Source organism: Chrysoperla carnea, chromosome 3, assembly GCF_905475395.1.
Source record: "Chrysoperla carnea chromosome 3, inChrCarn1.1, whole genome shotgun sequence".
Taxonomy (NCBI): domain Eukaryota; kingdom Metazoa; phylum Arthropoda; class Insecta; order Neuroptera; family Chrysopidae; genus Chrysoperla; species Chrysoperla carnea.
Window position 1 is genome coordinate 39,488,381 of NC_058339.1, and position 17,131 is coordinate 39,505,511.

Consider the following 17,131-nt stretch of genomic DNA (forward strand, 5'->3'; position numbering starts at 1 on the left):
TTGTTTTGGAAAAGTTTTTCTTTTGAAGTCGGTTTTCTTTTTGTTAAAAGTTTTTGTTGTTGTTGTGATTTATAGTGAATCTGAAGTAAACTAACTAATTTGTCACTAAAAAAAGAATCATCGAAATCGGTTGGCGTGATATTGAGTTATTCGTCCTCTTGTCGTGCATACTTATTGCAAATTTAAGACTTTTATGGTTTTCTCATGGATGCCATAGTCAAAACTAGACCAAAATGAAATGGGACCACACGGAAATCTCCAGCTTTCAAATAGATAAAGAATCATCAAAATCGGCTCAACCAGTCGAAAGTTCTGAGGTAACACTCATAAAAAAAATACAGGCGAATTAATAACCTCCTCTTTTTTGTTTGAAGTCAGTTAAAAAAATGGTAAGACCTGTTTTCGAGATATACAGAAAATAATTTATTTTTTACTCGGCATACCTCCAGCACGCTAATTTTGATATTCTTTCACAGACGGTGGAAAAATTTCCTTTTTTTTAATCAGTATAGAATAATACCTTTAATTATCTTAAATTTCAATTTTATTGGATATCTATAAGAAAAAGCCTTCATATAATTTTATTTTTATCTTTATCGGATCATATTTATTTAAGTTATTTATCTCCGAATTTGCAATGCTTCCCTATCTCTATATTTTTAGAGTGACGAAACACTTATTCGAAAAACTCTTCTATTCTCTGTGTTTACCGGTATTGGCATATTAATCCGATAACATCCAATATAAATTTTGTATATCTTTTTACATATAAATTTAACAGATAATTTATTAAAAAAAACTTCGACCATTCATAAAAAAAGTTTCAAATCATTCTTGAAAGAACACAAAACACCTGGGTTAAATGAAAAACTTGGGTCATTTATTTCAACATGACATCATCATGACTTGTCTAGAGAGAAATCTTAAATTCCAATCAATGATAATATTTTTGGCTTTTATATTCTTTTAATATAATTAATTTTGTTGTACGTGCAATGTACAATATCCTTTCATATTTCAAAAACTTTGGAGGAAATAAAATATCAATTTTCTTTTATTGAGTGTTAGAATGATTAATTACACAGAAATTTATGCTCCTCTCTCAATGTTTTCCACAAACCATCAGTTTAATGACGGTAGGTAATCGAAATAAAGAAGCAGCCATGGCAAAAATTCTTTCTGGAATTATATAAATTTTTTGAGCAGGAAAAATTATACGGAATTATTTAATAAAGCGACAGATAGGATGATATTTTTGACTGGTATTAAAAGCTTTGTAAAGCTATTTTGCACGAATTTCTCCTGAATATCATCCCCTAGACCATAACATGTTGATTCTTTTTGATAAAATTAGGACTGTCAACAGGTTTTTGTGTTTTGAATAAAAAATTATGATTTTTATTAAATGAGTCATATTGGATCCATAACAATTTATTTTATATCATTATCTACTTAATTGGCACAGCGGTCGAAACAAATTGACTTTTTTTTTTGAATAAAAGTTTTTTTTTTTTATATATTCATTGTGTTTTAGTTAATATATCGATATTTATTTTATGATTATGTTCTTTTTCTTGCAGAGTAATCCTTACGCGTTAAAAGATGGAAGTAGTTCGGCAGAAATGTCAGCATGGACAAGTGCTGGCTTACAGCCAACCACAGGATATTATCCCTACGATCCAGCGTTAGCTGCTTATGGGTAAGTGTTTGATAATATTACCAACATATTGTTTAAACTATCATACAGTGAACACTGTTTATAATACAATCAAAGTTATTGTCAAGTCATGAGTACAAATTATAACGAGGTCGAATCAGATATTGAATTACTTTGCTTTCGTCCTGTCACTCCTAAAAAAAGAATTCTGGTAACAATTCTTCAAGACTATTTAGAATTTTTATTGCTAATTTTTTCGGTTATACAGTGAAGCATGCCAAATTATTTTGTACCTTTTAGTCCGTTATAAAAACATGGTCCTTACATTAAAAATTTTTTCAAATTATAATTTGTTCTTACTTTATTTACCTTGCCGATTCTAACGTAGTTTTAACCCCCGGGTTAAAAAAAGGGGTGTTATAAGTTTGACCGTTATGTGTGTGTGTCTGTATATGCGTCTGTCTGTGGCATCGTAGCGCCTAAACGGATGAACTGATTTTCAATTTGTTTGGTTTTATTTGAAACGAAATTTTACGAAGTGTTCTTAGCTATGTTTCAAGTGCGAGATAAGGGTTCCGTACTCAAAAAAACTAAAAAATTGGCGGTGATCTTCAAAATCGATTCAGTTTGGAAAAAGTATGGCATATAATTTTAACATATAAATAATTACTATGGAAATGAATGGTTAAATAAACATGGATAAATTTATTTTGAAAAATGAAATGGTAAAATAACTAAATAATTCAAAACAATAATTCAGGAGAACAAAGTCAACTCAAATATTTCAATTTTAATTAAAATATTTCCAAAAGTTTGTCCCAAAAAATAATAGTTCTCTAAGTATCCTTTTCATTTCATCTGATGTCCTTGACCATCACTTTGATAATGATTTTAGAAGGAGTGCTATAAGTTTAAAGTGTTTATCTGTGCGATTGTGTGTTTCTCAGTGTCATCATAGCCCCTAAACGGTCGAACTGACTTGATTGAGAACATTTCAGAGCTAAGTTTCCTAAAGTCGGTTTACAAGGCATAAATCGCATTTGTCGGGGGTTTCTAAAATTTTGTAGAGAAATTTTGATTTAGAAATTTTTTTACCACAATTTTAATTTAAAATATTTCCTGTTATTTAATAACCAATTTGTTGAATACTCATTCCATTTTGGGGTTATCAAAAACAACGATGACAATTTCCCCAACTACACATTTACACTAATAATATACTATCGAATAATAGTACAAAAAATTTCGTGCAATAACTACAATATTTAGAGTATTGTTTTTTTTTTTTTTTTTTTTTTTTTTTTTTACGTATGAAACCAAAAGGAACGAACGGAGGTCGTTTATTAGGTGTATGAAAAAACATGAACACGCCATTAAAAAATATTATCTATTTGTTTTAATCTGTTTTGTAGTACATTTTGTACGTTTGTGTATATTTTTTCGTGTATTATAGTTTCGTTACAAACAATAACATTGTTTTTTTTTTTAACTTTTGTGTGTATCAACCAATGATGATCTCTATACACCTCTTATAATAATAATATTTAATATTTTCATGTCATTTCTGACTAAATAACATGGCGGTCTAATAATAATCATTACAATTATTTTTTTTTATTTTTTGTAAACATACAATTTTACTTAAAAAAAATAACTCATCAAAAACGTAAATGTTAAAAAGGGAACAAGTTCTCGTTTGATTTAAAACGTCTGTTTCGTACATGAAAATAAGAATGAGCACTACAAGATTGGAAATAAAATTTTCTAAGGATGAACATGCAGTGCTCTCCTAAAATTTTCAGCTGATTTCAGTTTTATATATTTTCTAGTATTTTCAGAAGCAAAAGCGAGAAAATAGACGTGTGAAATCTATCATCCTCTCCCTGCAGTCCATAACTCAAATTTAAATTTAGTTCAATTTCATTTAAACTCTTTTAACTCTGAAGAGTTCCTTGAAGGATGAACGAGCGCTAGGTGTAAATCAATAACTTCAAGAGTAAGCATATTTAACATTGGTCTTGTATGATGCACGGTAGTGGAGATAAAATAAAAAAAACTATATTTTTTCAATTTTGATGGCGATTATGTTGTAACTTGGCAATATAAGACGAAAAGTAAGAATACAATTTTTCGATATCTGAAGTAATTTTCAAAATATTGAAAATTCTGCTTAATTATTTAGCTTTCGATATTTCGAAAACCAAGGCAGATATCGAAAAATTGTATTCTTATGTCTACGTTCATGAAGTTATAACAAAATTCATCATCAAAATTAAAAATAAGGTACAAATAATTTCAAACACAAGTCTAAAATTGCTTACTTCTTAAATTCGACTCCATTACGTCAATAAAGTCCGGCTGAATCTGTAACTGGAAGTTTTTTTATAAGACCAGAAGTACAGAAAATAGAGAAAAGTTTTTCTTCCTCTATTACATTTTGGATAGCATGTCTATAACATTTTATATATATGTGCTAGGCTAAGTTATGTTTAAGATTTGGCCTATCTAGAGAAGTCTTTTCTCTTGCGGATCTGACTTGAAGCCTTTCTAGCTAAGTCTACAGCTCGAAATTATTTAAGATCCTAAAAGCTTGAAACTTGCCAGCCCTTTTAAAATTGATTAATTAAAGTTTTTGAATTTCCCATAATTTTTACTGGTAGGATGGTACCGAATATAATATTGTATTTATATACTATACATATATTGCCCGAACTTGGATCTACACACACTCATGCAAGTAAATTTAATATTATTATTGCTGTATACATATCCTGTGTTATCGGTATTGTAATTATTGTCAAAATTATCTTGAACATCACGAGAAATTTGTGTTACAACCAATGATTTTTTCTCTGAATGTGATTGTGTTTGCTTATTGGCTCAGTACTTTTTCTTGTAGAGAGCTTGTAAAAAAAAATGTCTGAAAATTAACTCATTAAAATGAATTTTGGTTTTTGTTGTTGTTGCAATGTTTTCGTAATGAAACCCTATCATTTGGCTAATAACCGCTGAATAATTTTACTTAAAAATTCGTGGAAATTCTCAATTGAAATTCAACACTTGCTTTAAAATTGCTTACATGGAATGATTAAAATATTAAGATGATAATAAATGTTTTAAGGCTGCACTGAAGATCTCATTTTTTTTATAAATTAAGTGCTCATATCACAAAACAACTTAATATTTCAAATAAAAATATGTTTATTTGAATTGTTTTCTTGTTAAGATACGCCGCGAATATACTTCCTGGATCATTTGGATTCATGTAACTTTAATTTTTAAGCATATAATTAAATACGATGTCTTTATTAAAAAAAACAGTACCATTTTCTCAGAAAGAATGTAATGGATTTTAGCGTTGTTTTCGTTATTGTACCCAATTTATTATTTTATAATTTATTTAACTTACAATTTTTTTTCTTAACGATTTTTTTAATGATTTGTATTATCTTTCGATTTAATTTCTATATCATGCCATATTTTTAAATCCTAGGGTCAGATTTTTTTAATGAAGAAAATACTCCCAAAAGAAAAAATATGCTTAGTTAGTATGAGACTTAATCTTAAATATATTTGTTTGGCAAAATTAAGTTCAAATAAATGCTTTTTTATAAAGTCTGTTAATTATTGTATTGTGGAGAATTTGAATTTTTTGAAAAATTTGGTGGAAGAGGCGGGAAGATTGATTTAATCTGAAAAATAATATATAAATAAAACAGCTACGATCTTCAGTTGCGATGCTTTGGAGGTCGAATAATAGAATTTTGCAACCTGTAGGGACAATTGTAATGAGTAAAGTCTTTATGTGAAATCGCAAAAAAAGATATTTTAATTCTTTAATATAATTTTAAAAATTTAACTTTTCATTGCTTTCACAAAACTAAAAAAATAATTAATATTTAACACCCGATACAGGGTTCTAAAGTCTTTTATAAAAGTTTCAATACTTTTTAATATATATATATATATATATATATATATATATATATATCTTAAACCTCTTGGACTGGTAGAAAAGCTATCCCTTAGTTTGTAAATAGCTCAAGGAAAAAAAAATAGTCCAAGGAAATAGTCTAATAAATGGTAAATATAATTTATGACTTTTGTTACAATTTAAACCATTTCGTGTTTTAATATCTATAAACGATTTTAAACAAATAAATTTTAATTAAATGAAATGTATATCTATTATATTAATGTACTACTATTCATGATTGAAAAAGAGACAACATTATACCATTTATGAATCACTATCTCTATATATTATAAATGCGAAAGTAAGCATGTTTGTTTGTTTGTTTGTTTGTTTGTTTGTTTGTTATGCTTTCACGCTAAAACTAGCGAATGGTTTTTGACGAAATTGTACAGCAATATAGCTCATACTTTAGAATAACACATGAGATATAATTTATAAAGATATATTTAAAAAAAAAAAAATGTTTAATTAATTTAATTTGACTTTACCATAAATTACAGATTTCTGTAAAAGTAATCATTTGACATTACCATAAATTTCTGTAAAAATAGGCAATATAAAATATTTCACGGCCATCTTATCTGATATACTCAATGAATAATTACGGCTATTATACATTAAAAAAAATAGAAAACCATACATATATTTTACCTGTGTATAACCAATCCTTACCATTATTTCGAGTGTTATAGAAAGGGGATAAGTGAGAGCAATATTTAACAATCTTCACTTTTAAACCCAGCGAAGCGGGTGGGTATCACTCTAGTTATACCATATATATTAAATATGAAATATAAGTTTTATACGCAATGACTTTAATCTATATCCTGTATCGATACATAAATACATTAAGCATTAATATAATTTTTTAAATGTTTCTGTTTGTTTTTTTTTTTTTTTTTTATCAAATAGAACAATCTGGATAATTATTCTCTGTCATTTTTATTGCAGTTATTTCTATTTAATAAATTTATTTTATTTATTTATTTAAGTTTTTTTTCTATATTATTTATATTTTCTTTTTTTTTTATACAATTAATTAATTGATTACAATTTCCAAGTAATCAATTTGTTAGATTAATATAAGTTGATTGTGTATAGAATTTTTATTATTATTATTAATGCCACTAATGATTTTTCCGTTTGAAGTGGAAAAAATTTTAATTTTATATTAATTTAATTTAATATGATTCAAAGCATTTCATTGAATGTACCGTTAGAATATTTTACACTGAATTAATTTTCTATGTGGTATGAATTATTGAAACGGACTTTTTTCTTTTATGTTTCTTAATCAGTTATCTTCTTTGAATTTTCAATTAAGAATGTTTTATAGTCAATGGAAAAATAATTGTTATATTCAATAAAATACTCAAAAAATTTAGCAGAGGTGTGATTTGGCCCGGTTGCAACAAAAAAACGATAAATTGCTGCGACAGTCACTTAAAGGACGGCTAGTTACCTACTACCATTTTATGAAAGGTTAGTTACTTGGATAAATTGAAAAACGTTTTTTTATTTTAAAGAATGTGTGCATAAACACGTTGTTCATGTATTTATAGAAATAATGTGTGGCTTCGAAATTATTTTCCATAAAAGTTTGTCTTTTTTCTAGATGAAACATAATCCCCAATATAGAAAGTTTTAGAATGTACCGATATTTAAACACAATTGTCTGTATTATTTTTGCAAAAATTAATGATTTTGCTAGATTTTAATCACTTCTCGAATATAATGACTTTCTAATGAAATAGAAGCAAGGGCAATCGTAATTTGGATGATTTTAATGCTCTCGTAAAATACAAATTCAAACTGCCAACCGGATCATGTTGTGTCATTATTTTTTCATTCATTACTCTATTTTCTGAAACAGCATAATTTCTAAGTCGGAATCATTAAATCTCGTCGGTATCACCAAATTAGTTTGTAAGATTTTAAGTCGAAGTCACCATATTTTATTGTGTGCCATAAACTTTATTGTTTGTCTCTTTATCCAAGTCCGCATTGCTCATAGAGGAAGAAGCGAGACAGGTATACGACTCTTCTACCTATCTCAGTTTCTCTAATAGTAATGACATAGCAAGAAAAAAAAACGTTGACTTACTCGTATTATTGGTTGACACTGGATAGGTTGTCCCTGTCTTGCTCGTTATTTAGTTACAGAAGTGTGAGGGATTTCTCTGAGTCAAATTTGCCCATGCCTGCTTTAGATAGACTTAAACTCCTTTGTCATCAGTTTTGTAACATTAAAATTGAAGGTTTAATACATTTGTGTAGACGGTAGTATATAGTTGCATTAAATAAATAGAATTTTAGCTTAAGGATATTTATTCACGAGTTTATTTTAATTTCGTTAATTTATATTCTTTATGCAACAACTAACTCCTTTATTTATTATTAATAATATTATAATCCTTGAAATATATCAGTAAAAAAATAAAAAAAAATATGATTGCAAAAAAAAAATTTGCATAATAAATTATGGAACTGTTATTAATATTAATATTTTTAATAATAATATTTAAAAAAAGGTAATTATTATATTATTATATTAATAAAACGAAAGTATTTAACCTAATTTGCACCTGCATATCAAAATAAAATATTTACAATCACAATATTTAAAACAGTATTATGGTATAATCATAAATATAAAGTGTCCAACCTTTTGGTTAACCATATACGGAGTCAAAATTAAAACATTATACTTAAGATATTAAAGAATAAACTTTCGCAATTAAAAAGGTGGTGCGGTTTTTATAAAGCGATTTATAAAAACTTATTTAATCTAGATGCAAAAAATTGAATAAAAATTATTATGTTATTATTAAAATTTATATCAGATATCAAGTAATAATATAAAGATGTCGATTTAAATTTTATTTTTACTTCCAAAAATAAATATTTATTTGTATTTAATTCTTTTAAATGTTTCAGTCCGTAAATTATTATCGATTGAAATTATATTCTTGTATAAAGATATATCCTTGTTTGAATTGACGATTCTATAAATTACAACGATAGTCAGTCATAGAGACTGTCGACGGAAGAGAAAATTTTAGAACTTTGGAATAACTGTGTTTTGTTTTGAATTTTTTAATATATTGTAGCATGTATGATTAAAATTTTATAATTTGTAATTTGAAATTATTAACGTGTGCATAAAAACAAAACATAAAAATAATCATGCTTTTCAAAATTTATACCAAACGCCATCTATGAACAGTAATCAGAAGTTTCTATTTAAAAATTCAAATTCAAAATCACTTGGTTCATAGTTAATTGTTCGACTTTAATTATTATTACATAGATGTCGTTTTTTTGATAGAAAAATGTTTTTATTTCCTAGGTTACGGTGTTATATCTGTAGTCATAATATGTTACAGCATGTTTCTAACACATGAGATATAATTTATAAAGATATATTAAAAAATTAAAAAATTAATTTAATTTGACATTACCATAAATTACAGACTTCTGTAAAAGTAGTCATTTGACATTACCATATATTACAGATTTTCTTAAAAATAGTCAATATAAAATATTTCACGGCCATATTTTCTGATATACTCAATGAATAATTACAAATATTACATATATACATATATTTTACCTGTGTAAAAGAATCCTTACAATTATTTCGAGTGTTATAAAAAGCAGATAAGCGAGAGCAATCTTCATCAATCTTTACTTTTAAACCCAGCAAAGCGGGTGGGTATCACTCTATAGTATAATATTATTTTCCTTATCAGAGATTCAAACATGTTATGCAGAAATTGAAAACATTGTATTGGTTGAGAGTGTACAAATTTTAATAATAGGTAAATATCGGAGACAGTGCAATCATTATTCATGTCTGCTTATAAAAACATAATTCTTTTTATTAAAATAATATTTATTTATACAAAATATAAAAATTAGATTATCAATAAAAATTACGTGGAATAAATTACACAGACTAAAAACGTAAAAACACATAAAAAAACATCCATGCACAACTTACATATTGAAATGTAATTTAACAAGATTGTTTATATTCCAATTATGAAAACACAAAAATTAAATTATCATATTATTATGACGGGTTACAACAACAAATAATAATTTTTTATTTTTATTTTACATCTTGTTAATACTAATTACAGAGTATGGTTTTGTAGTATGCTATGAAATGTTATCTCTATATGTTAACTATTTTTATTAAAGTTGTTAATTTTATTATTCTGTTTCATTTGCATAATATTTTATAATTTTGTTTTTTACTAGCTTTATTTTCTAATCACCGTTTTTTTTAAATACTAAATAGTACCCGATATTTTACATAAATTAATTAAATTGTGTTATGGTATCGAATTTAATATAATTGAACCGTTTTGAATAATTTGTGACCAAGAGAAAAGTTTCTTTAAGGCTTACCACAAAAAAGACTGATATCCTAACTATTTAATAGGTTATCCAAATTCCCACTTCCCAGTAGATGTGTATACCTTTTCATGTTTATATAATTATTTAAATTTGCTCAAGCGTAATTTTCAAAATCATTGTGCCAGTTATTTCGACAATTGCCTACATAATCATGAAAAAAGATATTGATAAATCCCGTATTCTCGATATGCAATAGTTGACTTTTAACCTTTTTATTTATGAAAAATGACTTTCAATTTTTCTGAAAATTTGGTGCTTCTTATTTTTACAAAAACAAAAGTTTCAATCATAACAAATTCTTAGTTTACAATATATTTTAGCTGAAAGGTCAGAAAAATAACGAGGTTTCGGTGTGGTGTATTATTTGAAAATGACATTCTAATAATGCATACATGTTTTCGTTTTCATTTTCACTACTAGATGGCAGATATGATCATTTAATTAAGTGAGTAATTTAATTAATATAAAACGTTCAAAGGATTTCATTTTAATTATTTAGTATTTTAAGTGGTCTTGTTTGGCAACTAGTAGTGAAAATGAAAACAAAAATGGGAGTGAATTTTAAGAATATGTCATTTTCTAAGTATCATTAAGCTTTACGCAAACATTCTTTTGCATTTTTCAACTTCTATATAGGTAAAATATCTCGAAAATATACTACGAAAAAAAATTGAGGTGGAAAGCTATTCCATATATATTCTTTCAGGTATCTTAATTTTCCACATTTTTGCCATTTTTTTTACTGTTTCTAGAAGGAAAATGTGACTAAAGCTCTTAAAGCCACTACAAAAAAAATTATGGATTATACCAACTAATTCTCAGTTCTCCACTTTGAACTCTGTTATCCACTGTTCTGTGCAAATAAGTTTAAGTTTATTTGATACTGAGTGTACTTAATGGTCTGGTTTATGTTTAGAAATTTAAATTTCTTTATAATACACTGTGTAAAACGTGTTAATTCATTTAAATTACTTCTTACATGTAAATATTTTCAAAATGTCAATTATATCAAATTTTGTTATTAATTTGATTAATTTATTAGTTAAATACAGCAATTTGTTTTGAAATATTTGAGAATTCGTAATTTGAAACGACAGATTTTGATGTCTTAATAACTTGTTGTTATTTTTATGTATATTTATTTTCAAAGGAAGTAATAAGTTACATTTGAAATAATTTTAATTTAAAATTGAAATTATTTCAGAAACTAGTTTTATTAAATAATTTTTTGAAAATTCTCCATGGTGCAAAAAATTTGTCAAAAATTCTGGTTAAAACATTCGAAAGTTTCCATGAATTAATAAGTTTATTTGATTAACGTGATCAGGATTTTCAGGAATAACGATTTCCATGTTTAAAAATATATACATTTATTTGCGCTCCCACCATATTTATACTGAATTTTTGATAACTAAATAACAGTCCAAGAAATTTAAAAACACAAAATAGATAATAGTTTAAAAAAACACGCTTTTGCATCTAGCTGAACTAAAAGGTAGAAAATAATTTTTTTCAATTGAAAAAATTATTTTAACGTAAAGAAGCGTGGGTTGCTTTTTAAGATATTTTATATACACTTTATTTTTACCAATATCTATCTACAAAATATTTACGATAGTTTAAATTTAATAACCTACGATTTCTTACGATTAAATTATTTTTTTGAATTAAAAGAAATTATTTTCTACCTTTTAGTTCAGCTAGTTACAAAAGGGTGTTTTTTTAGTTTTTTTTAAACTATTATTTTTTATTTTAATTTAAGTATGGAAAAAAAATATAGAAAAGAAGTATGGTTTTTTTCAAAAAAAAAAATTCTAATATTGAACTATTTTTGAAAGAAGATCTCTATATAACTCATATTCTATGCTCGTTATTATTATTTATATTATATTTATATAACATATAATCAAACATTATACTAAAGTTTTGTATATAAACTAAAACTAAGTTGGATGGATTACATTATAGGTTTTTAGTTCATATCATCTATACTTCTATACTATACATATATAATAGGTATAATAAATTTTGATGAATGTTTTCATTGGTCACGTGCCATGGGAAACAATTCAAACACAAACACAGTGCAGCAGTGGTTTTAATAAAACTATATATTATTTGACATGGTAAATTTATTATTATTTGTTTAAATATTAATATTTTAATGTCTATATTTTGACATTATTAGTATTAAATTGTTAATTTTTTATTTTATTTTTAAACTATTTTGATTAAATTAATATGACATGTACATTTTTCGCTCCTTTTTAATAAAATAGAAGTAAATTTACTCGGTGAAATTTTTTTAATGCGGAAATATCTTAAATAAGGTGCTTAAAGCTTAGTTTGAGGAAAAAGGTTTCCTACAAAAAATATCGATAGGGGTCGGTCGTGAGGCAACCGGTAGGAACTACATTCCTTTCGTATCTTGGTACATTATAAATGTAGCGCTACTTTTTTATTTACAAGAAATTTGTCTAAAAATTTGAGGTACTAATTTTTGAATTTAAATATTTGTTTGATTCAATAAAGAACTAGATTTTATAGCTGCTTTAAGTTATTACTCTATAAATTAATTGTATTATTAGTTTAAAAAATACATACTTCTGATTTAGTAGTCAACTCAATCTATATGTGAGTACATTACGTTTGGTTTGATTAGGATATTTATTAGGACGTAGTTTAAAAATTGCATTGTACCTACGTTAAATTATCTCTGTTTTCATTAACTTCTGATAACTTTCACAACTCAATTTTTTTAAAAGATAAAACATAAAATTTGGGCCAAAATACAAATTCACAGTTATAAAAAGATTTTCGTATTTTCTCAAAACTCATGGCAACCGGAATTGATTGCAAAGTTTTTGTTTCGTAGGTAACCTAGATGTCGGTTTTTGGTTTCTGTTGCAGTTTGTTTTTTGTTTTAACTTCCAATCAGCAAACAAATATCGTTCGATAAGGAAAATATTTCCAATACGTAGTTCCATTTAAAGCAACAAAGTAGGCCTCTGTTTGACCATGAAGGTACCCTCGTATAAAAAGGCTATATTTTCTTCCCCCATTAAATTGAGCCAATATTTGTTTTGCTTTTTTTTTTTTTTATTTTTCATTACGTTCTCGAAATGTAACAGTGGAAACTTTTGAATATCTTTTTAAACATGGCTAATTAGATTACAATAACAACAAATGTTTTTCTACAGTAATAAAAAATTATTTCACAATTTTATGTTGCAAAACTGCCTATAAATTTTTGTGTTGATGTCTAAAAATTGAGATTATTACCTTATTTAACTCCAACTAATTCACGAAAGCAATCATGTTTATCTATTTGACAAATAGCAAAATGATGAAAATACAACTTGAATAATATATTTTATAAACGTATACAATAAATTTGTTATAAAAAAAAACATATCTAGAGCTTATCCACTTACAAAAAAAAAAAAAAAATGAAAGCAATAATTCAAAATGTATTTGAAATAACACAATACTCATAAATAATATTAAACAATATCCATTTCATATAGTGTACGATGTATTATTACTTACTTTTTTACTTTGCTGTAGTGTTTTTAACAGAAGATAAAATTGTAATTTGTTTTTATATTTTCATTTGAAGAAAACAACAAAAATATACATAATAATATTATTATTATTTTTCAATTATCTAAAACATGCGTATAAACAGTGTTAAATATTTATATTATAAAAATAGTATGTGAAACGTCCATGTAACCTCTATGTATAGATTAATCAATAAAAAGTAAATATAGCAGGATTTATTTTCGCAGTAATCTTACTTTATAAAAAGAAAACAGTAATACAAAATCAAAAAAATCTATTAAATTAAGAATAAATGATTTACTTCCATCACTATTTACCTAAAATTTCAATAACGTAAAAGAGTTGTCTTACAATATTGTAAGTCGATCTAGCTTCATTTTTAAAAAGCGTCGTTTTATTCGTGTTTTCAGGAAAAAGTGAAACACTGTAAAATATGACTCTTCCTGACATCTATTGGTGTATATCGTAGTTAACGAAATATAGTACATTACCGGGACATTCAAACTGACATTTGCATGGAGACATTTTTAACGGTTCTAATATTAGTGATAAAATTTGTGTCTTTTTAACTCAAAAAATACTCAGCAAAGCTCGGTCATCCAGGTACTTATACTTTATTGAAATAAAAATATAATCGTGTAAATATAAAGTAAATGTTGCTATGTTACAATTAAAATTACACCACACTTTTGTAAAATTAGGTACTAGTCTATTTAGGTACTAGTCCTTTTCAACGTTATCTCAAAAAGATTTTACTGTCTACCAATGCCTAAACGAAAAAGGTGCTCAATACACATAGTCCACGCATCATTTTTTTTTGTGTATGGAGGTAAAAATATATAAAATATATGATGACGGTATAGTATTTATTCACAGGTATTTTCGTTTATATTTAAATAACAATATACTTGTAAGAATATATAGAGGTACATATATTTATCTTGTCTTGTGTTTATGCAGCGTATTGTTTTATTATAAAAGAGAATAATGTTATAAAATGTAATTTTATTACTTATATACGGTGTATCATTTACAAGCTATATTTGCAGTTCATTTGCAGTTTAATTTTGTAAATTTTTCCCACAATTTTCATCATACAATTTAAACAAGTGAAATTTTCAAAATTTAAAAAATCCCCGACAAATTGTTCCGGTACGGAACTCTAAACTCGTAATTGAAACATAGCTAAGAATACTCCCCGTTAAAATATCTTTCAAACCAAACCAAAAAAATTAAAATCGGTTCATCCGTTTAGACACTATGCCACAGACAAACACACACAGAAAGCACAGAGAGCTAATAACTCCCAGTTTTTTAGTTCGGGAGTTAAAAAGAATAATAATTTTCGAGAATATTCTACTATAACACATAAATTTAAAATTTATGGAAAACTGTTTTAGTATCGCGTTAGATAAGTCCAGATTTTGAAAGCATGTGTCTTCAGTAAAACACTTAAAATAGTATATAAAGTGTGTTCAGTCATCAAAAAAATGATTGTTCTTTCAATATCAAACTAATTTGAAATTTCATAAAGAAAAATAAAACTTTCTGAAAGCTAGTCAATAAAGTGAAAAATTTCTGCTTCCCAGAAGCATAAATGTATAAATTAAGCAATGATTTCAATTGCTTCAAGGATAACTTCAATTATTTAACAAACCAATTGCAATCCTATCAGGTGGAACAGAAGTAACTCTAAAAGCATGTTTCAAGCTTTGTAAATTAAGTAATTAAAAGACTTTTTTTAATTGATACACCCTATATATAAATAATATTTATTATAAATAAAAAGAAGACGTATATCTTTATTTAATATGTGCCTTTATGTAAAATATATGAATTGGATATAATTCAATTGGCAAAAGTATCATAGCAAAACCATTTATTTGTGGTAAACTATTTATTGTGGGAAGGAAACAAGAATACATATTCATTGTTGTATACTACTTTGTACACGTTGTTTGAAAGCGTTCGTAGTTACTACGTTCTTTCTGTGTATTATGCTACATTTTAATATAGGAGAGAGTGTATTACCCTCGATGTAAATTTAAGTTCATTCGTGTTTTAATGCCTTTTTTTGACCTGCAACAATGATAATAGTCTCTCATTATTGCAATGTTATTCCTACACACTATGCATAAACAAAATTTAATATAAAACAGATAACCCAAAAAATGGTACAAGAATATAATGTAATGTATAACATAGGCTAATCCTTTAATGTATGACATATATCCTTAAGGCATCATTTACTCGGAGCATTACGTTTCGTTACCTTAGAATTAAACTACAATAACAGGTTCAAACTGAGTTTCTGAAGGCATTAAATAAATAAATTGATGTATATTTGGAAATTAAAGTACCTAACAACAATACTGTTCGAATGTTCGAAATAACCCACTCTTTTTATAGTCTAGTCATTAGACGGACCACTATTTTATTAAGAACTCGCAGATACACGCCAGCTTTGCTGGGTGATTTCTCCTTTAAAAACAAAGACTATCACGTTATAGCCCTCACCTATCCTCCCTTCAGTCACAATTTTATGGATTTTAATTTTTTTGTGAGTAACTTTTTTGAAAATGAAGTTTGGACCATGATACTCGCTGACATTCTAACTTTCTATATGTCCAATCATTCAATTACCCTGATTTTTTTACTTTTTGGATCAAAATTACCCCATCCACTGAGTTTCATCATATTCCAAAATAAAAATTTTTTTGCGATTTCCTCGATTTTTTCAAAGGGTACCCTCTTAAAAAAATTAGTTTTTGAGATACGAACTAAAATCGATCCAAATATTGCGATATCTCAGAAACTCTAGTCATTAGGACATCAACTATTCATTAGAACATAAACTAGGTTTCCGTCAGTCATTCAGGACAAAGCCTTTTATATGTATAGAAATAAGGCTACATATTGCCTGTTTGATGTCATAAATGATTTTTCAAATAGACTGTTCCCTGGTATCACACTCTACCCTATACACTAAAATGTAACACAACATATACTATACATGAGGAAACTTGATTTATTATGACAGATAGCTTTGGCGTTAAATGGCAAATATTTAAATAAATAAATATAAATATATATTTTATATATATTTTGGATCTTATTCACTTCCACTTATTGGTTTCTACATATGTTGTACTTTTATTTTATTAACTATATTGTATGTTTATATAAAATATTTTTTGTTTGTTTTTATAGTGGTTATTTTTATTAGTTAATATAAATTTATATTGTTTGTAATATTTAAAACAATATTTTTTAACCTGTTGTTATGGTGTTTTCTTTTTAAATTAATATTATGAAAATTTGTATATTTTATCAAGTTTACGTGAAGAAAGCACTTTTACTTGTGTAAGAAATGTTCAGAAAGCTCTTGAATATGTGTAACATTGTTAGTGTAATTTTCCATAATAAAAAAGTCTTTAAATAACAAAACTGTTTTGCAAACGAGTTTAACGTTAATATTTCTAGTTTGAAAGCACTAAAAAAATAGTAGC

The 17,131-nt window shown here is 26.0% G+C and overlaps 1 protein-coding gene across 1 annotated transcript in view; it reads left to right on the forward strand.

Moving 5' to 3' along the window:
• Positions 1 to 17,131, forward strand: part of LOC123297009 (homeobox protein araucan) — an 85,153-nt gene that overhangs the window by 35,866 nt on the left and 32,156 nt on the right. Inside the window, exon 3 of the mRNA XM_044878760.1 lies at positions 1,581 to 1,699. Within this exon, the coding sequence (XP_044734695.1) occupies positions 1,581 to 1,699 (119 nt within the window). The remainder of the gene's footprint in view (positions 1 to 1,580; positions 1,700 to 17,131) is intronic.